The 19,321-nt window shown below is 37.0% G+C and overlaps 1 protein-coding gene across 11 annotated transcripts in view; it reads right to left on the bottom strand.

Moving 5' to 3' along the window:
- GAS2L3 (growth arrest specific 2 like 3) overlaps positions 1-19,321 on the bottom strand; it is a 55,110-nt gene that overhangs the window by 28,693 nt on the left and 7,096 nt on the right. For 3 of the 11 annotated variants that reach the window (XM_055358768.2, XM_055358767.2, XM_063694239.1), the window contains 3 exons: positions 7,704-7,824; positions 7,113-7,188; positions 4,644-4,691 (listed from right to left, as the gene is read on the bottom strand). In XM_055358768.2, the coding sequence (XP_055214743.1) occupies positions 4,644-4,661 (18 nt within the window). In that variant the 5' untranslated portion in view covers positions 4,662-4,691; positions 7,113-7,188; positions 7,704-7,824. Of the gene's footprint in view, positions 1-4,643; positions 4,692-5,564; positions 6,105-7,112; positions 7,189-7,703; positions 7,863-19,321 lie in introns of those variants that run through there. The other 8 variants (XM_055358770.2, XM_055358769.2, XM_063694237.1 and 5 more) reach the window with 6 other exon arrangements.

Below are 19,321 nucleotides of genomic sequence, written 5' to 3'. Positions count from 1 at the left end.
TATTTTGTAAGCCCAGAAGCTAAGAATAGTTTGTACATTTTAAAATGGTTGTTATATAAGTAACTGCATAGTATCTCAATTTTGCCTACTGGTCCACAAAGCATGAAATACCACCTGAACAACTGACAGTTTAGAATAAAAACTGACACTCTACAAATTTTATAATTTTATAGATGTTATAATTGACACTTGCAAAATTTTGAAATATGATTATTCTTTAATGTAAGATTATTCATAGAAAAGGCTGTATCAATTCTTCAGATTGTAAAAGAAGTAATCATGTCATTATGAAGTCACTTTTTAAAACAGATATAAATATCTCTTGTCCTTCTCCTTACTGAACAACTTAGAAAGGAATATTAGAGCCTAAGCGAAATGCATAGGAGATTCCAAGAGTGGGGTGGCTTGGAATGGAGAGTCAGAGCATGAGTGAGGTGAGTGGGCATCCGGGTATGGGGACAGCCCTGTGCAAGATGTCAGACCCTGAGTAGGATAAAGAGGGCATCTAACAAGTGCAAAGGGGGAATGTCCCAATACAGAGTGTCAGAGTCCAAGTGAGCTGAGCATCTACCCAGGGTGTGGGTGGCAGCGACAATGAGAGAATGGTAACACACATGAGGATTTATCAAATGGGAGCCAATCTTCTCACTGAAGACAGGTACAAATATGGAATGAGAGAAGTAAGAATGAATCCTTTGGTGTTGAATTCAAATATCTCTTATCTGAAAGTAAAGAAACTCTCAAAGAATGCCAAAAGGACACATAAGCCAGCATGAAGGGACTTCTACTGGCTGAACTGAGGGCAATTCGAGCATTGAGATAAATGATAGAAATGGATTATACCACACTGAATAAAATAGGAAACTATGAGTTAACACAGATATAAACGAATACACTGAAATTTTGACAAGAATGGGATTTTTACATAGTTTCAAAGTACCTGCATAAAAAATACTACAAAGGGAAAAGGAGTAATTTTACAGTTCAGAAACCTGACAGACAGCATCGGAACCAATAATGGAGGTGAACTCTATCAATAATGGGACAAATCAAAATCATATGCTACCTGATAGGAGGCAATGAGAAAAATTACTGCCCAAGATGCATAACCTGAGTTTAGTCATGAAAAAACATCAAGCAAATCCAAATTGAGGGACATTCTACAAAATAAGTGGTCGGGAATATTCAAAAGTATCAAGGTAATTAAAGACAAGCAAAGACTGAGATACTGTTCCAGCCTAATGACTAAAGAGACATGAAAACTAAATGCAACACATAATTCTGAGCTGGTTATTATTGAGACAACTGACAACACTTGAAAGTGGCCTGCGTATTAAATGATAGTACAGCAGCAGCATTAATATCCTGATTCTGACTATTTCATTGTGGTTGTGTAGGAAGATGTCCTTGTTTTTGAGAAATACACACTAAAATATTCAGAGGTAATAGTGCATTAGAGTCGCCACTTCCTCTCAAATGGCTCAGGCAAACAAATTTCTTTGTACTACACTTAACTATTCTGTAGTCTGTGATGGCTTTAAATTTTTTTTTTTTAAAAACCAAACTTTTAAAAAAGAACTGTAAGTAAAAGGAATACCAAGTGAATCTAGTCCTTTCTTGATTTTTAAATATAGACCATTTTCCTCTTAAAATATACTAAGCTTATTGAGGTTAATTTGAGGCAAGTCTTACTATACCAGATCAAAAGCTATAGCAATGCCATAGGTAATGCAACAAACTGGTGGTGGGGAGTGAGGGAAACTACTTCCAATCTCCCATGATGAGAAATAAACAAGTTTTTTTTGTTTTTAACCCCAAGGCAAACAAAGAAAATGAATACACTCAAGAGGCATGCAGGGGTAGGGAAATCTAATAAAAAATAAAATAAAAGCAAATTTAAAAACCCCGTCAAAGACAAAAAAGAAATGTAAGTTATTTAAGGGACATTTACTTCAGGAATTAAGGTAGGGATTGGGAAATGAATTCCTAAATATATGAGGATCCTATGAATAGGAAAATGACGTTATTTATTTCCCTGAATTCTCTTAAAATTATTTCCAAGGAAGTACAGTAACGCTTTACTAATTCTTCCCTTTATAAGCATATCTTATTTATATTATAATCCTGAGACTCAGTGTAATGCTTACCACATAGTATTCAAACATATTTGTTCAATAATTGAGGAATAGATATTAGCAAATGACTCTTTGTACCATCAAAATCAAAACGCATCTTACAATCAATTGTATTTGACAGTCAATGGAATATGTTATTTGTCCATTAACCATCTGGTTGAGCTGAAAAAAAGCAGAGCAGATGTAAATGTTTGTCAAGGAAAGAAGGGCATAAATTAAGAGGGTGGTTTTTTTAAAATCATGTATGAAAATGGAGATGCTAACATTTTTTAAAAAGTCATTTTTACTTCTTGTATGAAAATGGAGATGCTAACATTTTTTAAAAAGTCATTTTTACTTCTTGTCACATTAGAGAGAAGAGTACATGTTGGATTTTCCTATTATTGCAAGCAGACGACTTTAGTAATAACCTGGGCTAGTCAGTAGAAATTAGTATTAAAAGTCAGATATTAACAAAAACTGCATGTATGAAGATTGTTCTCAAACATACTGAAACCTGTCATATTGTCATTAAGAGATATTTAATTCATGGGTACTCTACAGATTAACTTAGGTACTTGCACTTGCTTACATTTAGGCAAAATTTTATGCCTACGTACAAATGGGCCTTTTCACAGAGAGTGACTTCATAGCCTTTGTCAGATTTTCAAATGGGACTATGACCCCAGAAAGGTTAAGAACGATTGTCCATTGGCTTTTATACTATATGTTTATTTATTAATCAGAATGAAGGACACAGATGAATGGCAAGAAATATCTTGAAGTATTAAATTAGTAAGACATCAATTAATAACAGCTATTCACTGGATGTCTCCTCTCTGCAAGGCACTTAATAACCAAGTAACTGTCTAATATAATTGGCAGAGAAAGAGGTGGAAATCCTGGGAAGTCCTCACATGCAGCAGCAAAAACCTCCATGAGACATGTGAAGGGAGGATAGTCTTGGAAAAAAAAATCAATAAAGACAGATCTTGGAATCTGGATCAGAGAAGATTTTATGAAATCATTAGACAAACTGTGAAAGAATCTACCACGTTAAGAAAATATAAATGGCCATTAGTGTAGAAATAAGAAAAAACATGGGCAATGTGGCAACAATAGAAAACACTCTATAAGGAATCAAGAAAATATAATTGATAAGAAACTATGACATTCCTGAGACTGGATAAAAAGGGGATGAATAGAAGTAATCAGGTCAAAAATGATTTTGAGTAATAACAGAGTTCTAAGCATATGCAAGTGGATGTGAGAGGACCCAAAGGGGAAGAATAAGACCTTCTGGGAGACAGTCATGGACTCCCCAGTCCCAAAAGGAAAAGTATGATGGAACTGTATTTAGTAGAGTAGGAGATTACAGCTGCAGAGTATAGGAAGGTGGACAACAGGGTCACATGCAGGGCTGTTCTTAACCATTTGATAAATTATCTTCTCTAGGCTGTCATCCACTGTTAAATTGATAAGGGAAAGGAAAGGAAAGAAGAGAAGAAGGAGGAGGGGAAGGAAAGACTGACTTTTACGACACAGGTACTATCTCTAGGTTTATATCTGGAAAATTTTATCACACCAAGGATACAACCAAACTTCTGACGTGCTTACAGGCAATATATATTCTAGCAGTCCATTTGCACATGTTATCTCATTGATTCCTCAAAACTACCCTCAAGTTAATCACTATTATCCTCACCATAGAGGTAAGGAAGCAGAGACTCAGAAGTAAGATAACTTGCCAGAATCTCGGAATCAAAGGGGCAGAACTAGGATCAGAACTGAAATCTAATTGATCCAAGTTTTTACTTCCCAAGGCAAATTTTATTATCAGTTGCTTGCTTCTTTCCAGGCAGACCTTCAATGTGACTTTTATTTTTAAGTTAATATTCAATCATGTTCTTTTTATACAAAAGAAAGAAAACTTAAAAAATAAGAATAATATAGCAAACACCAACTCTGGAAATCATTCAGATATAAGGCTATTCTGATTGTCTCATTATACCCAGCTTGCATCCCTCCACAAAAAAAAAAAACAAAAAAAACCCCCACTCTTTAAAATTTTAATGGCCAGTCATATACAGGCATTTATAGAGCACATGAACAACTATCTGAAATTTAAAAACATATATTTGTTTTCACTGAAAGCTCTTTTAACTGTAAATACATTCTAAATTGTAATGAGGGGAAAACCACAAAATATTCCACCTCTTTTCCCACAGTGGTATAAATAAGACAGACCTACCAACCCTAAGGTATTTTTACACTTGATCTTAGCCAAAAGGCTGAGAAGAGATAACCCTAAGGTATTTTTGAATTTTACAAATATTCAGTATAAACAAAAGCTTAGAATTGAACGTTTTTGAGAACTAGAAAGTCAAAATATAGTATGTGTTATTAAAATGTGATGCTTAAAAAAACTAGCACAATAAGAACACTGTGATAATTTTATCTTTGCTAATTATTACAGTTCAATTATATTAATCTCATAATTTAAATATTGTTTCCAAGAAAAAAACTTACTTGAATTGCAGGCTGCATAGTCACCTATATTGAAATGAAATTTCTTTTCTGAAAAAAGAACAAAATATTAACATACAGTTAACAGTGGCAGTTTTGCTACTCCCCCAAACCCCCAAATTACAAGACTTAGGAATGTGTTTACTCGACTGCAAACGCAAAACTTTTTCTTCTAGTTAGAAAAGTCTGAGTATAAGAGAATTCATATCACTCCTTTTTACTTCATAAAGGACTACTCATTTGAAAAAGGAAAACCTGAAACAGACTTTAATATAATATGTATTTTCTGGCATTAGCATCAAAGTAATTCTTGAACCATCTGGACAGTTTTGAAAAAAAGTCAACAAAACTTAGCTCATATAAAAGTCTCCCAGAATTTTATTTTCCCCTGTGAATATAATGTAAATATAAATATTACAACAACTGATATTGAAAGTCAAGTATCTTTTATCTGACTGTCATCAAAGTCCTAACAGGTCATATGCACTTTGCATAAATTCACAAACTTGACTATAAGCTTATTCTGCTAATAAAGATAAACATCAATTTTAACTGTGAACCAAAATGCTCAATGCCTCCCCATAATAATTTTCCAAAGACAAAAAAGAAACAGCAATTTTAGCTCCAAAGTAGTATTCTTGAAATCTACATGGAAAAAAATACTTTAATTCATTGAATTAGGTAAATGCAATTCTTTCCTATATTTTCAAAGGGATAAAAGTGAAGAGTTTAAAAACATTCAACAGTATAGACTATAAAAACCTAGGATTTTTTATTGCTCATAGCAGCATAACAAGCTAGTCTAGTTTTATTATAAACCATCTTTAAAATATTTTAAGAAAAAATATATAATAATTACAAAGCTATAATGCTATTACTTTCCAAGAAAAAGTTATTTTTTCCTCTAAGTTATATCAGACATACCTCATGCACAGTGTCAACTATACATACCACTTTCCTTTCAGGAACATTTCTTCTAGTACCAAAGTTGAACCTGAGCTAAACCATACTGAAAAGCCTAATATTATAACACATTTTCTTTGCAGGAAGGCAAAAGACAACAGAATGTCCTTTTTAATGTCATTTTCCCTTCTCTCCACCACAGCAAAAGGCCAAAGTACAAGTGAGCATTCCTAATGAGCTTGTTATGCTTCCCACGAGCTAATTCAGTGGGGAATACATTTTCCTTTAGCATAAATAATCCTTTGTCCGCAACAAAGATCCACTTCTCAGAAGTAAGAAGCTTCCAAGACCATTTTTTAAAAATGCAGCAAAGAAGCTGCTCCTATTAAAATGGAGTTCCACATAATCAGACAACAGCTTTAACAGTTGGAGCTGCCAGCCCAAAACAAAAGAAAGCCTAAATTATAAGGCGTGTGCAAATCAAGAACAGTGACACATTCACAAAGAAGCTATCACAAGAATGTTTAGTCGCTGCACTTTTTATGGAAAATTCAACAAAATTAGTTTTATGAAAGAAATAAAGAATTTATGCACAATATTTGGTCACTTGAACTTTAGCAAGAGTCTTCACATACATTTTTAAAATCACCCTTCTTGCATAACAGAAAAAACTACTTTTAAGATGACAAAAATATAACCATCTGGATTAACTTTAAAAAACAAATTCTTTAAAAAATAGTATGCAGAGAAGTTATTATGTATCTTCATACATGAAAAGCTATAATATACATGAACATGTGCTTTTCATTGATGAGATTTTATCAGTCAATCATCAATTAAGTAATGAGTACTCACTATATAACAGATACTAAGAGCCAGTCTTTGGTATTTTCTAGTCATTCACTATCATCTTTCCAAGATATTTTTGTGTCTCAGGCATTTATTCCCAAGAGTAGCTTTTTAGCCCCAGTCCTCGATATGTATCACAATCTCATTTCTTGCTTCTCCTTTATTTTATTACCTATTTTCCTCTTTTCTATCATTCCCTAAAAATATTTGTTTCATATAAAACAGTTACACTGAACCAGTAACATTTAATTTTGCATCTTAATTAGCAACATATTGTCCTTATTTTTTGTTTTTGTCTTTCTGTCTTTTTGAAGAAGTCTATTTCAATTCTTTGCCAACTTGAGGAAGTCTTTTCCCTTAGATTTCGCGAGGGTGAGGGAAGACCTCTCACGTAACCAAGTCTAAACTCCACTCTAAACCTGTTGGGAATCTTTCACAAGACACTCTTATGCACAGATCATACAAAGTTAGGAATACTATACTTAACTTTTAGAATCCGAGGAAAATGTTGGAAACACAGAATGTGCTCATCCACCTGAAATTTGACCAGAATTTGAGCCCAACCCACACATCTTTAAAAATTTTTAAAAAGTCATGAGGTACTCAAGATTATTTGCATTAAGGCTCTTCATTCTAATTTGACTTCAGATCATAATGGGATTAAAAACACCAACTACTGAACCGATCCTTTGTCCCAAAAATACAGGCTCTGAAACTTACACATTTTCAATCCTTTCTCACGTTATACGGTATGATGGGGAGAATTCAAAATGTCATGGCTCCATCTGTTACAAATCTGAAGTCAACCAGGAAGAGTAGCAAACAAAAAAAAGCAAAGAAATAAGGTAAGTTTCTTCAGGAAAAAGAATAACATTAACTGCCATTGTGCCACCCATCCATTCAGCACTCAGCCACCAGATTATCGCCAAGATACACAAGCTGCAAGGATAGGATCAAGTTGAGATCGCGGTTACTACTGAGGAAGAGAGAGGAAAATGACCCTGGGGAGGAATGCACAAGGGCCTTTCAACTGTACCAGAAAGATTTTATTTCAAGATAAGCGGTAAGAACAAAGGTGTTATTATACTAGTCTGTATGCCTTTCTGTATGTCAAAATATTTCATCCTTTTTTAATGCTTCATTTAGAAAAATAGTTGAAGAAAACATCCTTTCTGATTTACTCAGAAAAAGTTTCTTAGCTTTAAAATTTTGAGTTAAATGTTTCCTAACTGCCTAATAAAGAAAATAGAAATACTATATCTATACCAATCATATTTCATGTATTTCTTAATGTGTACTAAAATAACTCACCATAAAGACAGCAATGGGGTAGCAGAAGGTATTGAACACATCTGATTTGAATTACAGCTCCAGAAAATACTGGCTATATGACTTTGGAGTAGTTAACTTCTCTGAGCCTCAGTGTTCTGATCTGTAAAATGAGATATGACCATTTCCTTCTTATGGCTGCTGTAAAAAATTAAATGAGACGATACCTATAAAGTACCAGATACACAGTTAGCACTTAACAAATGAATTATGAATATGGTGATGAGGCATAATTGTAGTTCATTTGATATAATTTATCCAATTAAAAAGAGATAAGAAAACAAAGCTAGTAATACTCAGATATCATTAGGCATAATTTGGAAAGCTGCTTTTACTAACACAAAAATAAATATAGTTATAAATGAGAGTAAAAGCTTTAAAATACCCACATCATAATTGGCAGGACACTCAGATAAAAATTTGTGACTGACAACTCACTTTGCTAGAATAAATATTTAGGGATTTATTTAACATAGTCCCTTCATTCCCTTCAACCTGTCTCCTCAATGTCCTCTCTAAAAGTTATACTTATTTCTGGGGCTATTTAACTTTGCGCTGTGATCTTTTTTCATGTGGTATACGCTTATTTATTTATTCACCTCCTTTATTGAACTAGACGCCATAGGCAAGAGACACATTGATGAACATAAAAGACACGTCTCTGCCCTTATGGAGCTAATATACCAGTTGAGAAGACTGAAAATAGCAAATACCTAAATGAATAGATAATTTCATTTTTTACTTTTATTTTTTATTTTTCTATAAGTTATTGGGGTACAGGTGGTATTTGGTTACATGAGTAAGTTCTTTAGTGGCGATTTGTGAGATTTTGGTGCATCCATCACCCGAGCAGTATACACTGCACCGTATTTGTAGTCTTCTATCCCTCACCCCCCTCCCACTCTTCCTCCCAAGTCCCCAAAGTCCATTGCATCATTCTTAGGCATTTGTGTCCTCATAGCATAGTTCCCACCTATCAGTGAGAACACACAATGTCTGGTTTTCCATTCCTGAGTTACTTCACTTAGAATAATAGTCTTCAATCTCATCCAGGTCACTGCAAATGCTATTAATTCATTCCTTTTTACGGCTGCATAATATTCCATCATATATTATCTATATGGGGGGGGGGAGCACACACACAGTTTCTGTACTCATTTATTCATGGGTATTTGGGTGGTTCCCATGATTTTGCAATTGTGAATCTTGCTGCTATAAACATGCATGTGCAAGTATCTTTTTCGAATGACTTCTTTTCCTCTGGGTAGATACCCAGTAGTGGGATTGCTGGATCAAAAGGTAGTTCTACTTTTAGTTCTTTAAGGAATCTCCACACTGTTTTCCATAGCATCTGTACTAGTTTACATTTCCACCAGCAGTGTAGAAGTGTTCCTTGTTCACCGCATCCATGCCAACATCTATTGTTTTTTGATTTTTTGATTATGGCTATTCTTGCAATAGTGAGGTGGTATCACATTGTGGTTTTCATTTGCATTTCCCTGATCATTAGTGATACTGAGCATTTTTTCTTATTTTTATTGGCCATTTGTATATCTTCTTTTGAGAACTGTCTATTCACATCCTTAGCCCAGTTTTTGATGAGATTGTTTGGGTTTTTCTTACTGATTTGTCTGAGTTTGTTGTAGATTCTGGATATTAGTCCTTTGTCAGATGTATAGCTTATGAAAATTTTCTCCCACTCTGTGGGTTGTCTGTTTACTCTGCTGACTGTTCCTTTTGCTATACAAACTAAAATCTCCTTAGTTTAATTAGGTTACAGCTATTTATCTTTGTTTTATTGCATTTGCTTTTGGGTTCTTGGTCATTAAATCCTTGCCTAAGCCCATGTCTAGAAGAGTTTTTCCAATGTCATCTTCTAGATTTTTTATAGTTTCAGGTCTTAGGTTTAAATCCTTAATCCATCTTGAGTTGATTTTTGTGTAAGGTGAGAGATGAGGATCCTACACGTGGCTAGCCAATTATCCCGGCACCATTTGTTGAAAAGGGTGTCCTTTCCCCCACTTTATGTTTTTGTTTGCTTTGTCAAAGATCATTTGGCTGTAAGTACTTGGGTTTATTTCTGGGTTCTCTATTCTGTTCCATTTCCTATGTGCCTATGTTTGTAGCTGTACCACGCTGTTTTGGTGACTATGGCCTTATAATATAGTTTGAAATCAGGTAGTGTGATGCTTCCAGATTTGTTCTTTTTTGATTAGTCTTGCTTTGGCTATGTGGGCTCTTTTTTGGTCCCATATGAATTTTAGAATTGTTTTTTCTAATTCTGTGAAGAATGATGGTGGTATTTCGATGGGGATTGTGTTGAATTTGTAGATTGCTTTTGGCAGTATGGTTATTTTCACAATATTGATTCTACCCATCCATGAGCATGGGATGTATTTCCATTTGTTCATGTTGTCTATGATTTGTTTCAGCAGTGTTTTGTAGTTTTCCTTGTAGAGGTCTTTGACTCCTTGGTTAGGTATATTCATTTTTTTTTTGCAGCTATTATAAAAGGGGTTGAGTTCTTGATTTGATTCTCTGTTTGGTTGCTGTTGGTGTATAGAAGAGCTACTGATTTCTGTACATTAAGCTTGTATCCAGAAATCTTGCTGAATTTTTATTGTTGCTGGAAGTCAGGGACCCTAAACGGAGGGACCGGCTGGAGCCACAGCAGACGAACATAAATTGTGAAGATTCCATATTAATATGGACATTTATCAGCTCCCAAATAATACTTTTATAATTCCTTATGCCTGTCTTTACTTTAATCTCTTAATCCTGTTATCTTCGTAAGCTGAGGATGTACATCGCCTCAGGACCACTGTGATAATTGTGTTAACTCTACAAATTAATTGTAAAACGTGTTTTTTAACAATATGAAATCAGTGCACCTTGAAAAAGAACAGAATAACAGCGATTTTTATGGAACAAGGGAAGACAAGCATAAGGTCTGACTGCCCGCGGGGTCAGGCAAAAAGAGCCATATTTTTCTTCTTGCAGAGAGCCTATAAATGGATGTGCAAGTAGGAAAGATATTGCTAAGTTCTTTTTCTAGCAAGGAATATTAATATTAATACCCTGGGAAAGGAATACGCTCCTGGGGGGAGGTCTATAAATAGCTGCTCTGGGAATGTCTGTCTTACGCGGTTGAGATAAGGACAGAGATATGCTCTGGTCTCCTGCAGAACCCTCAGGCTTACTACGGTGGGAAAAAACTCCGCCCTGGTAAATTTGTGGTCAGACTGGTTTTCTGCTCTCAAACCCTGTTTTCTGTTAAGATGTTTATCAAGACAATACCTGCACTGCTGAACATAGACCCTTATTAGTTCTGCTTTTCCCCTTTGTCCTGTTCCCTCAGAAGCATGTGATCGTTGTTAGACCCTTATTAGTAACTCTGTTTTTTGCCCTTTGAAGCATGTGATCTTTGTACCTACTCCTTGTTCTTACACTCCCTGCCCTTTTGAAACCCTTAATAAAAACTTGCTGGTCTGAGACTCAGGAGGGCATCACAGGCCTACCGATATGTGATGTCACCCCTGGCAGCCCAACTGTAAAATTCTTCTCTTTGTACTGTCTCTCTTTATTTCTCAGCCAGCCGACACATGGAAAATAGAAAGAACCTACACTGAAATATTGGGGGCAGGTTCCCCCAATATTTTATCTGTTCTAAGAGCTTTCTGGAGAAGTCCTTAGGGTTTTAAAGGTAAACAATCATATCGTCAGCAATCAGTAACAGTTAGACTTCCTCTTTACCGATTTGGATGCCCTTTATTTTATTTTATTTTTTTTGAGATGGAGTCTCGTTCTGTCACCCAGGCTGGAGTGCAGTGGCATGATCTCAGCTCACTGCAAGCTCCATCTCCTGGGTTCACACCATTCTCCTGCCTCAGCCTCCCGAGTAGCTGGGACTACAGGTACCCACCACCACACCTGGCTAATTTTTTGTATTTTTAGTAGAGACAGGGTTTCACCATGTTAGCCAGGATGGTCTCGATCTCCTGACCCTGTGACCCACCTGCCTCAGCCTCCCAAAGTGCTGGGATTACAGGCGTGAACCACCGCGCCTGGCCTGGATGCCCTTTATTTCTTTCTCTTGTCTCACTGCTCTGGCTAGGACTTCCAGTACTAGGTTGAAGAGGAGTGGTCAGAGTAGGCATCCTTGTCTTGTTCCAGTTCCCAGAGGGAATGCTTTCAACTTTTCCCCATTCAGCATTATGTTGGATGTGGGTTTGTCCATAGATGGCTTTTATTATATTAAGGTTTGCCCCTTGTATGCCGATTTTGCTGAGAGTTTTAATCAGAAAGGGATGCTGGATTTTGCCTAATGCTTTTTCTCCATCTACTGAAATGATCATGTGATTTTTACTTTTAATTCTGTTTATGTGCTGTATCACATTTACTGACTCGCATATGTTAAACCATCCTTGCATCCCTGGTATAAAACCCACTTGATCATGGTGGTTTATCTTTTTGATATGTTGTTGGATTCGGTTAGCTGGTATTTTGTCAATTACAAAGATTTTAGCGTCTATGTTCATCAAGGATATTGGTCTGTAGTTTTCTTTTTTGGTTATGTCCTTTCCTGGATTTGTTATTACGGTGATGCTGGCTACATAGAATGAGTTGGGGAGGGTTCCTTCTTTCTCTATCTTGTGGAATTGTGTCAAAAGGATTGGTACCAATTCTTCTTTGAATGTCTGGTAGAGTTCTGTTGTGAATCTATCTGGTCCTGGACTTCTTTTTTGTTGGTAATTTCTTAATTACCATTTCAATCTCACTGTTTGTTACTGGTCTGTTCAGGGTATCTAATTCTTCCTGTTTTAAGCTAGGAGGGTTGTATTTTTCCAGTAATGTATCCATCTCTTCTAGGTTTTCTAGTTTATGTGCATAGAGGTGTTCATAGTAGCCTTGAATGATTTTTTATATTTCAGTGTTGTCAGTTGTAATATCTCCTGTTTTTTTTCTTAGTGAGGTTATTTGGATTTTTTCTCTTCTTTTCTTCACTAACCTTGCCAATGGTCTATCAATTTTATTTATCTTTTCAAAGAACCAGCTTTTTGTTTCATTTATCTTTTGTACTTTTTTGTTTCAATTTCATTTAGTTCTGCTACGATCTTGGTTATTTCCTTCTGCTGGGTTTGGGTTTGGTTTGTTCTTGTTTCTCTATTTCCTTAGAGGTGTGACCTTAAGAGTATTAGTTTGTGCTCTTTCAGTCTTTTTGATATACACGTTTGGGGCAATGAACTTTCCTCTTAGCACTGCCTTTGCTGTATCCTAGAGGTTTTGATAGGTTGTGTCACTACTGTAGTTCAGTTCAAATGACATTTAAATTTCCATCTTGATTTCATTTTTGACCCAATGCTCATTCAGGAGCAGGCTATTGAGTTTCCATGTGTTTGCACAGTTTTGAAGGTTCCTTTTGGAGTTGATTTCTAGTATTATTCCTCTGTGGTCTGAGAGAGTGCTTGATATAATTTCAATTTTCTTAAATTTACTGAGGCTCGTTTTATGCCCTATTATATGGTCTATCTTGGAGAAAGTTCCATGCGCTGTTGAACAGAATGTGTATTCTGTCTGCTGTTGTTGGATGAAATGTTCTGTATATATCTGTTAAGTCCATTTGTCCCAAGGTATAGTTTAAATACATTGTTTCTTGGTTGATTTTCTGTCTTGATGACCTGTCTAGTGTTGTCAGTGGTTTATTGAAGTCCCCCACCAGATATTATCCTAAATGCAATGGAAGCCCCTAATGAATTTTAACTAAGAGAGTAGTGACATGATCTAATTCACAGTTTTAAAGGAAATCCGAGGAAGAGAGAGAAAGGGTGGAGTGAAACAGTGATGCGTTTAACAGAGAAAAGGGGCAAAAGTGGATGAATATGTAGGAAAAAGAACTAGGGAAACAGTGAGAGAAGAAGAAACAAGTAGGGGTAGAAAAGGTGAGAGCCAAAGAAGCACTGTATAAGAAATGAGATGGGAGAGTAGTGTGGAAGAGGGAAGAGTCCACTGCAGTAGTTCAGTGACAAACAATGGTGACTGAGCTAGAATCTAACAGTCTCCACTGGAAAGAAGGAGATGGATCTGACATATATTTGGAGTTAAGAACAAACAGATTTGGCAACTGTCAGAGATGATGGGGTAAGGGAGAGGAATGTAAGAGCAGAGTGTCAAGAACTACTGTTTCAGGCTTAGGGAATTTGAGCAGAGACAGAGGCAGCATTTACTGAGATGAGGGTGATGAACAAACTGAAGCTGGATACACAGCATACATGGGTCAAGAGTGCTGTGTTGGCTGGGTGTGGTGGCTCACGCCTGTAATCTCAGCACTTTGGGAGGCCAAGGTGGGTGGATCATGAGGTCAGGAGTTCAAGACCAGCCTGGCCAACATGGTGAAACCCCGTCTCTACTAAAAATACAAAAATTAGCCAGGTGTGGTGGTGGGCACCTGTAATCCCAGCTACTTGGGAGGCTGAGGCAGGAGAATTGCTTGAACCCAGGAGGCACAGGTTGCAGTGAGCCAAGACTGCTACACTGCACTCCAACCTGAGTGACAGAGCAAGACTCAAGACTCCATCTTGGGGGAAGAAAAAAAAAGAGTGCTGTGTTTTGGTTTGTTTCAGGAAGCCTTTAAAAACATTCAAGTAGGACCAGGCGCAGTGGCTCACGCCTGTAATCCCAGCACTTTGAGAGGCCAAGGCGGGCAGATCATGAGGTCAGAAGATCGAGACCATCCTGGCTAACACGGTGAAACCCCATCTCTACTAAAAATACCAAAAAAAAAAAAAAAATAGCCAGGTGTGGTGGTGGGTGCCTGTAGTCCCAGCTACTTGGGAGGCTCAGGCAGGATAATGGCGTGAACCCAGGAGGCGGAGCTTGCAGGGAGTCAAGATTGCACCACTGCACTCCAGCCTAGGCAACAGAGCAAAACTCTGTCTCAAAAAAAAAAAAAAAAAAAAAAAAAAAACCATTCAAGTAGGGCCCGAGCACGGTGGCTTAGGCCTGTAATCCCAGCACTTTGGGAGGCCAAGGTGGGTGGTTCACGAGGTCATGAAATCAAGACCATCCTGGCCGACATGATGAAACCCTGTCTCTACTGAAAATACAAAATTTAGCTGGGCATGGCAGCAGCACCCATAGTCCCAGCTACTCGGGAGGCTGAGGCAGAAGAATTGCTTGAACCTGGGAGGCAGAGGTTGCAGTGAACCTAGATTGTACCACTGCACTCCAGCCTGAGTGACAGAACGAGACTCTGTCTCAAAAAAAAAAAAAGACATTCAAGTAGGAATGTCAGGTAGGCAGTTGGAAATATGAATCTAGAACTAAGAAAAAAATTCAGGAGGAGATAAAAATTGTCAGCAAATACTTGGGAGTTAAAGCCATTGGAAAGAATGACATCATCTGAGGGAAATGGAAAAGGAAGTGACAAGGGTCTAAGAACAAGACCTGTGAAAATCCAACATTTACACTTCGAAGGAGTCAGCAAAGGAGACAGAGAAGAAACAGTTGGAGAGTTGCTTCATGATCTTAACTAATCTAGGCTTGTAACTTTTTTGATTCATCTCTTTCTAGTGGCCCTTCCTGATTGGCCTGAATTAATTCTGATTATATCTTTAGCCCTTGAATTCACATTTCTCCCTATTACTTGCCTGTATGGTGCCTTTTACTATTTTGAGCTATTCCTGTACACTGCTTAGCCAAGCATAAGTTTTCCTGGATTGCTATTGGAAATAGAGTTGATAGAAGTATTCAAGCCTGGAGTTTAGGAAACAGTTTTTGTAGGAGAAATGTGAAAACCCCTAGGAAAAACTGATTGTCTCCCTTCTCCACAATGTTTCTGCTATCGATGAAATGTGACAGTAAAGTTTAGAAGCAGCCACATAGTGAACAGCGTCTGCCGGGGGACCTTTTTTGATATCATTTATTATTTCTTATTATTATTTACGTGACCTGAATTGATACATAATTTTGCCTCTCACCCAACATATTCCAGGTAAAATATGTACAGTGATTACGGTCAAGGTGCTAGCATGTCAAGTGAGCTGCCTGATATACCAGAGGAATTACTAGGAAAAAAAATTACGGCTGGGTGCAGTGGCTCATGCCTGTAATCCCAGCACTTTGAGAGGCCAAGGCAGATGTATTATGAGATCAGATCAAGACCATCCTGGCTAACATGGTGAAGCCCCGTCTCTACTAAAAATACAAAAAAAATTAGTCGGCATGGTGGCACACGCCTGTAGTCCCAGCTACTAGGGAGGCTGAGACAGGAGAATCGCTTGAACCCAGGAGGTGGAGGTTGCAGTGAGCTGAGAAAAAAAAAAGAAAGGAAGGAAGGAAGGAAGAAAGAAAGAAAGAAATGACTAAGGTTTCTGTGTAGGTAGAGGTTCCAAGTTAACAGGACAACAGCTCTGCCAAGGGGCAAGGATTCTGATAAATGAGCTACTCAGGAATTCATACAACTGCCCCAGTGGGCACAAACATTTTTACATCTTAAGTAAACTCCATGTGTAGTAGACAGAATGATGGCTCTCAAAGTTGTCTACATCCTAATCCTCAGAACCTGTGAATATGTGACCTTACAAAGCAAATGGGACCTTTCAGATTAATTAAGGCTCTTGAGGTGGGAGATTTTCCTAGTGGACCCAATGTAGTCCCAGGAGTTCCTGTAAGAGGGATGCAGAGCTGCTCTGCCTATGGAGTGCCATTCTTTATTCCTTTACTTTCTTAATAAATTTTCTTTTGCTTTACTCTGTGGACTTGTCCCGAATTCTTTCTTGCATGAGATCCAAGAACCCTCTCTTGGGGGTAAAGAAAAACAAGAGGGATGCAGAAAGGTCAGAGTCACCGAAGGTGATGTGAGGACAGCTGCAAAGAGACAGGAGGAGAAGTCATGATGGAAGAGCATCAAAGAGAGATCTGAGGTGCTACGCTGCAGGCTGTGAAGACGGAGGAGGGAGCCAAGGAATATGCAGGTGTCAGCGGAAACTGGGAAAGGAAAAGAACTCTCCCTTGGAGGCTCCAAACACAGCACAACCCTGTCAGCACCTTTTAGCACTGAAAGACCCTGAGTTCTGATTTCTAAACCGTAAGATAATGAATTTGTGTCGTCTTAAACCACTAAATTTGTGGTAATTTGTTACAGCCGTAACTAGAAACTAATACACTCTGGGTTTTTTCGTCATTCTGGTCTTTATTTTTGAACATGTAGCGTGCTTTAACAAATCAGTTTGTCATGGGCAACCTTTTGAAACATCAAAAGAAATATATTTTTCATAAATTCCTCATCACTGTAAATTAACTTTCAAATCAATGTAAGTAGCAGGGTAGAACAATGTGTTTCCAAATACTGACCAGTGCAACACTGACAGTTACAATTAAGGTATCTGTCAGGCCTCTGAGCCCAAGCTAAGCCATCATATATCCCCTGTGACCTGCACGTATACATCCAGATGGCCTGAAGCAACTGAAGAACCACAAAAGAAGTGAAAATAGCCAGTTCCTGCCTTAACTGATGACATCCCACCATTGTGATTTGCTCCTGCCCCACCCTAATTGATCAACTGACCTTGTCACATTCCTTCTCCTGGACAATGAGTCTCAGAAGTTCCCCACCAAGCACCTTGTAACCCCAGCCCCCGCCCCGCAAGGGAAAAACCACCTTCGACTGTAATTTTCCACTACCTACCCAAATCCTATAAAACTGCCCACCCTTATCTCCCTTTGCTGACTCCTTTTTCAGGCTCAGTCCGCCTGCACCCAGGTGATTGAAAAGCTCTCTTGCTCACACAAAGCCTGTTTGGTGGTCTCTTTACATGGGCACGTGTGACAGTATCTAGGAAAGTTGAAAATTAAGATTTATGTAAAACAAATTTACTTCCACTTGTTTAAAAAAATAAAAGTATTTTAATTTGCAAGTTATATATTTTACATGCAAAGGCAACTAACTTTAAATCTCATTTCCATCTCAAATAAATGACAATTTAAGAATTAAATGACAATTTTAAAAAATTAAGCAAAAAATAAGGAAAAACGGTGGTATGCCTTTAAAACCTGTTAAGTAAAATAATGTTATAGTTTCTCACTTTACCGTGAATATTGGCAGTGGTTATTTCATGTTTATATGTGAGTTTCTACACATAAAAATCTCAACAAGAATGAATGGTTTAGATCAGTCCATTTTTCTCCAACAAAAGAACTCCCTAACTTCTAGATATTAAAAACTGGACTCTTGCTTTTGCATTTTAGTGCAAACAAAACACAAATATATTTCTTTTTATATCAGTACAACCAGTTAACAGACATGTTACTTTTTAGAAAGTAGTAAGTTTTGTGAATTTTGTCATTTTTTAAAATCTCATAATCACAATACTGACGGAATCTATCTAGTGCACCCACAAGTGGCTCCTTGTTTTGATTTCACAGTCCTTTTCTCACAAAAACCTTAAAAGTTCAAAGAATAATACACACCATGTGGATAATTTGGGGTTAAAAAACCCATGGCTCTGGGCAACAACAATTACAGTTAATAACATCCACCCACAAAGACTGTGTTCTTAAAACTTTCAGACTTGGTTTGCTATAAATAAAACATTCTGAAATAAAGCCTTTTGCACACTGACAATACTTATCAGACATCAGCAAGGCCACAGCAAAGGAGAGTGACTTACATTAAAAGGACAGGGTAGCAGCTGGTTTTGGGATGGCACACCTCGTACATTCTGCTCAGAAAACACGAAGGCTTTTACAGAAAACTTAATTATGGAGGGTTTCTCTGCACTATCAACAGTGATATCAGTCCCTAGTATTTAAAAAGCAAAAAATACCTTCATCAACACAACGGAAGATGAAGGCTCTACCTAGAAGAATGCATAGAACAGGATCAAAGAAGTACTAGTAGTGTGTTGGTGATTTTTTTCCTGGCATTAACTGGCATGAGCATTTTTGGCATGTAGGCTATATATCTTATATCAACCATGACTATGATGAAATAAGCCATTTGAATGATAAAGAGTTAATGCGTTTCTGGTCCTTAACGGCAGGAAGCATCTAGTTCAACACTCCACATATAGCAGGTGCTCAAAATGTGCTGGTAACTGATGGACTATCTTAACTCAAGGAACCTGTTAATTTTATGTTAACACCTACTGAATGAACCTAATAAATGTTTAAAGGCATGACTTAGATTTCTAATAAATGTATATAAACATGACTTAAAATAGTTCATATAGTTGTTGTACTTCCCTGAAGAAAACTTGTAAACATCTAGTGAGTGTCTAACTAATGGTATAACATTAAAAACTGGCCAAAAAAATGCCCAGAAAACGTTTGGCCCTTCAGCACCCAAAGCTCTCAAAATATAATGTTAAAACATCTCTGCTACAGGGATTTCAGTAGTCTGAAAAATTTAATACCTGAATGGTTTAAATGTTCTCTTCTAAATTTTAAATAAGTGCAAGGTTTCTACACTCAGGAATTGCCTGAGTTTTTATCTTCCCTCAAAAGAAAACACTGAATGATATAGAAGTAGCATAACTTACTAAATTAACTTATAAAAAACTAATAAAAAACACAAGCCCCCAAAAAGCAGGTTATTTTCCATA

The sequence above is a fragment of the Gorilla gorilla genome, chromosome 10 (genome assembly GCF_029281585.2).
Source record: "Gorilla gorilla gorilla isolate KB3781 chromosome 10, NHGRI_mGorGor1-v2.1_pri, whole genome shotgun sequence".
Lineage (NCBI taxonomy): Eukaryota > Metazoa > Chordata > Mammalia > Primates > Hominidae > Gorilla > Gorilla gorilla.
This window is presented reverse-complemented; position numbering and strand designations above follow the sequence as displayed.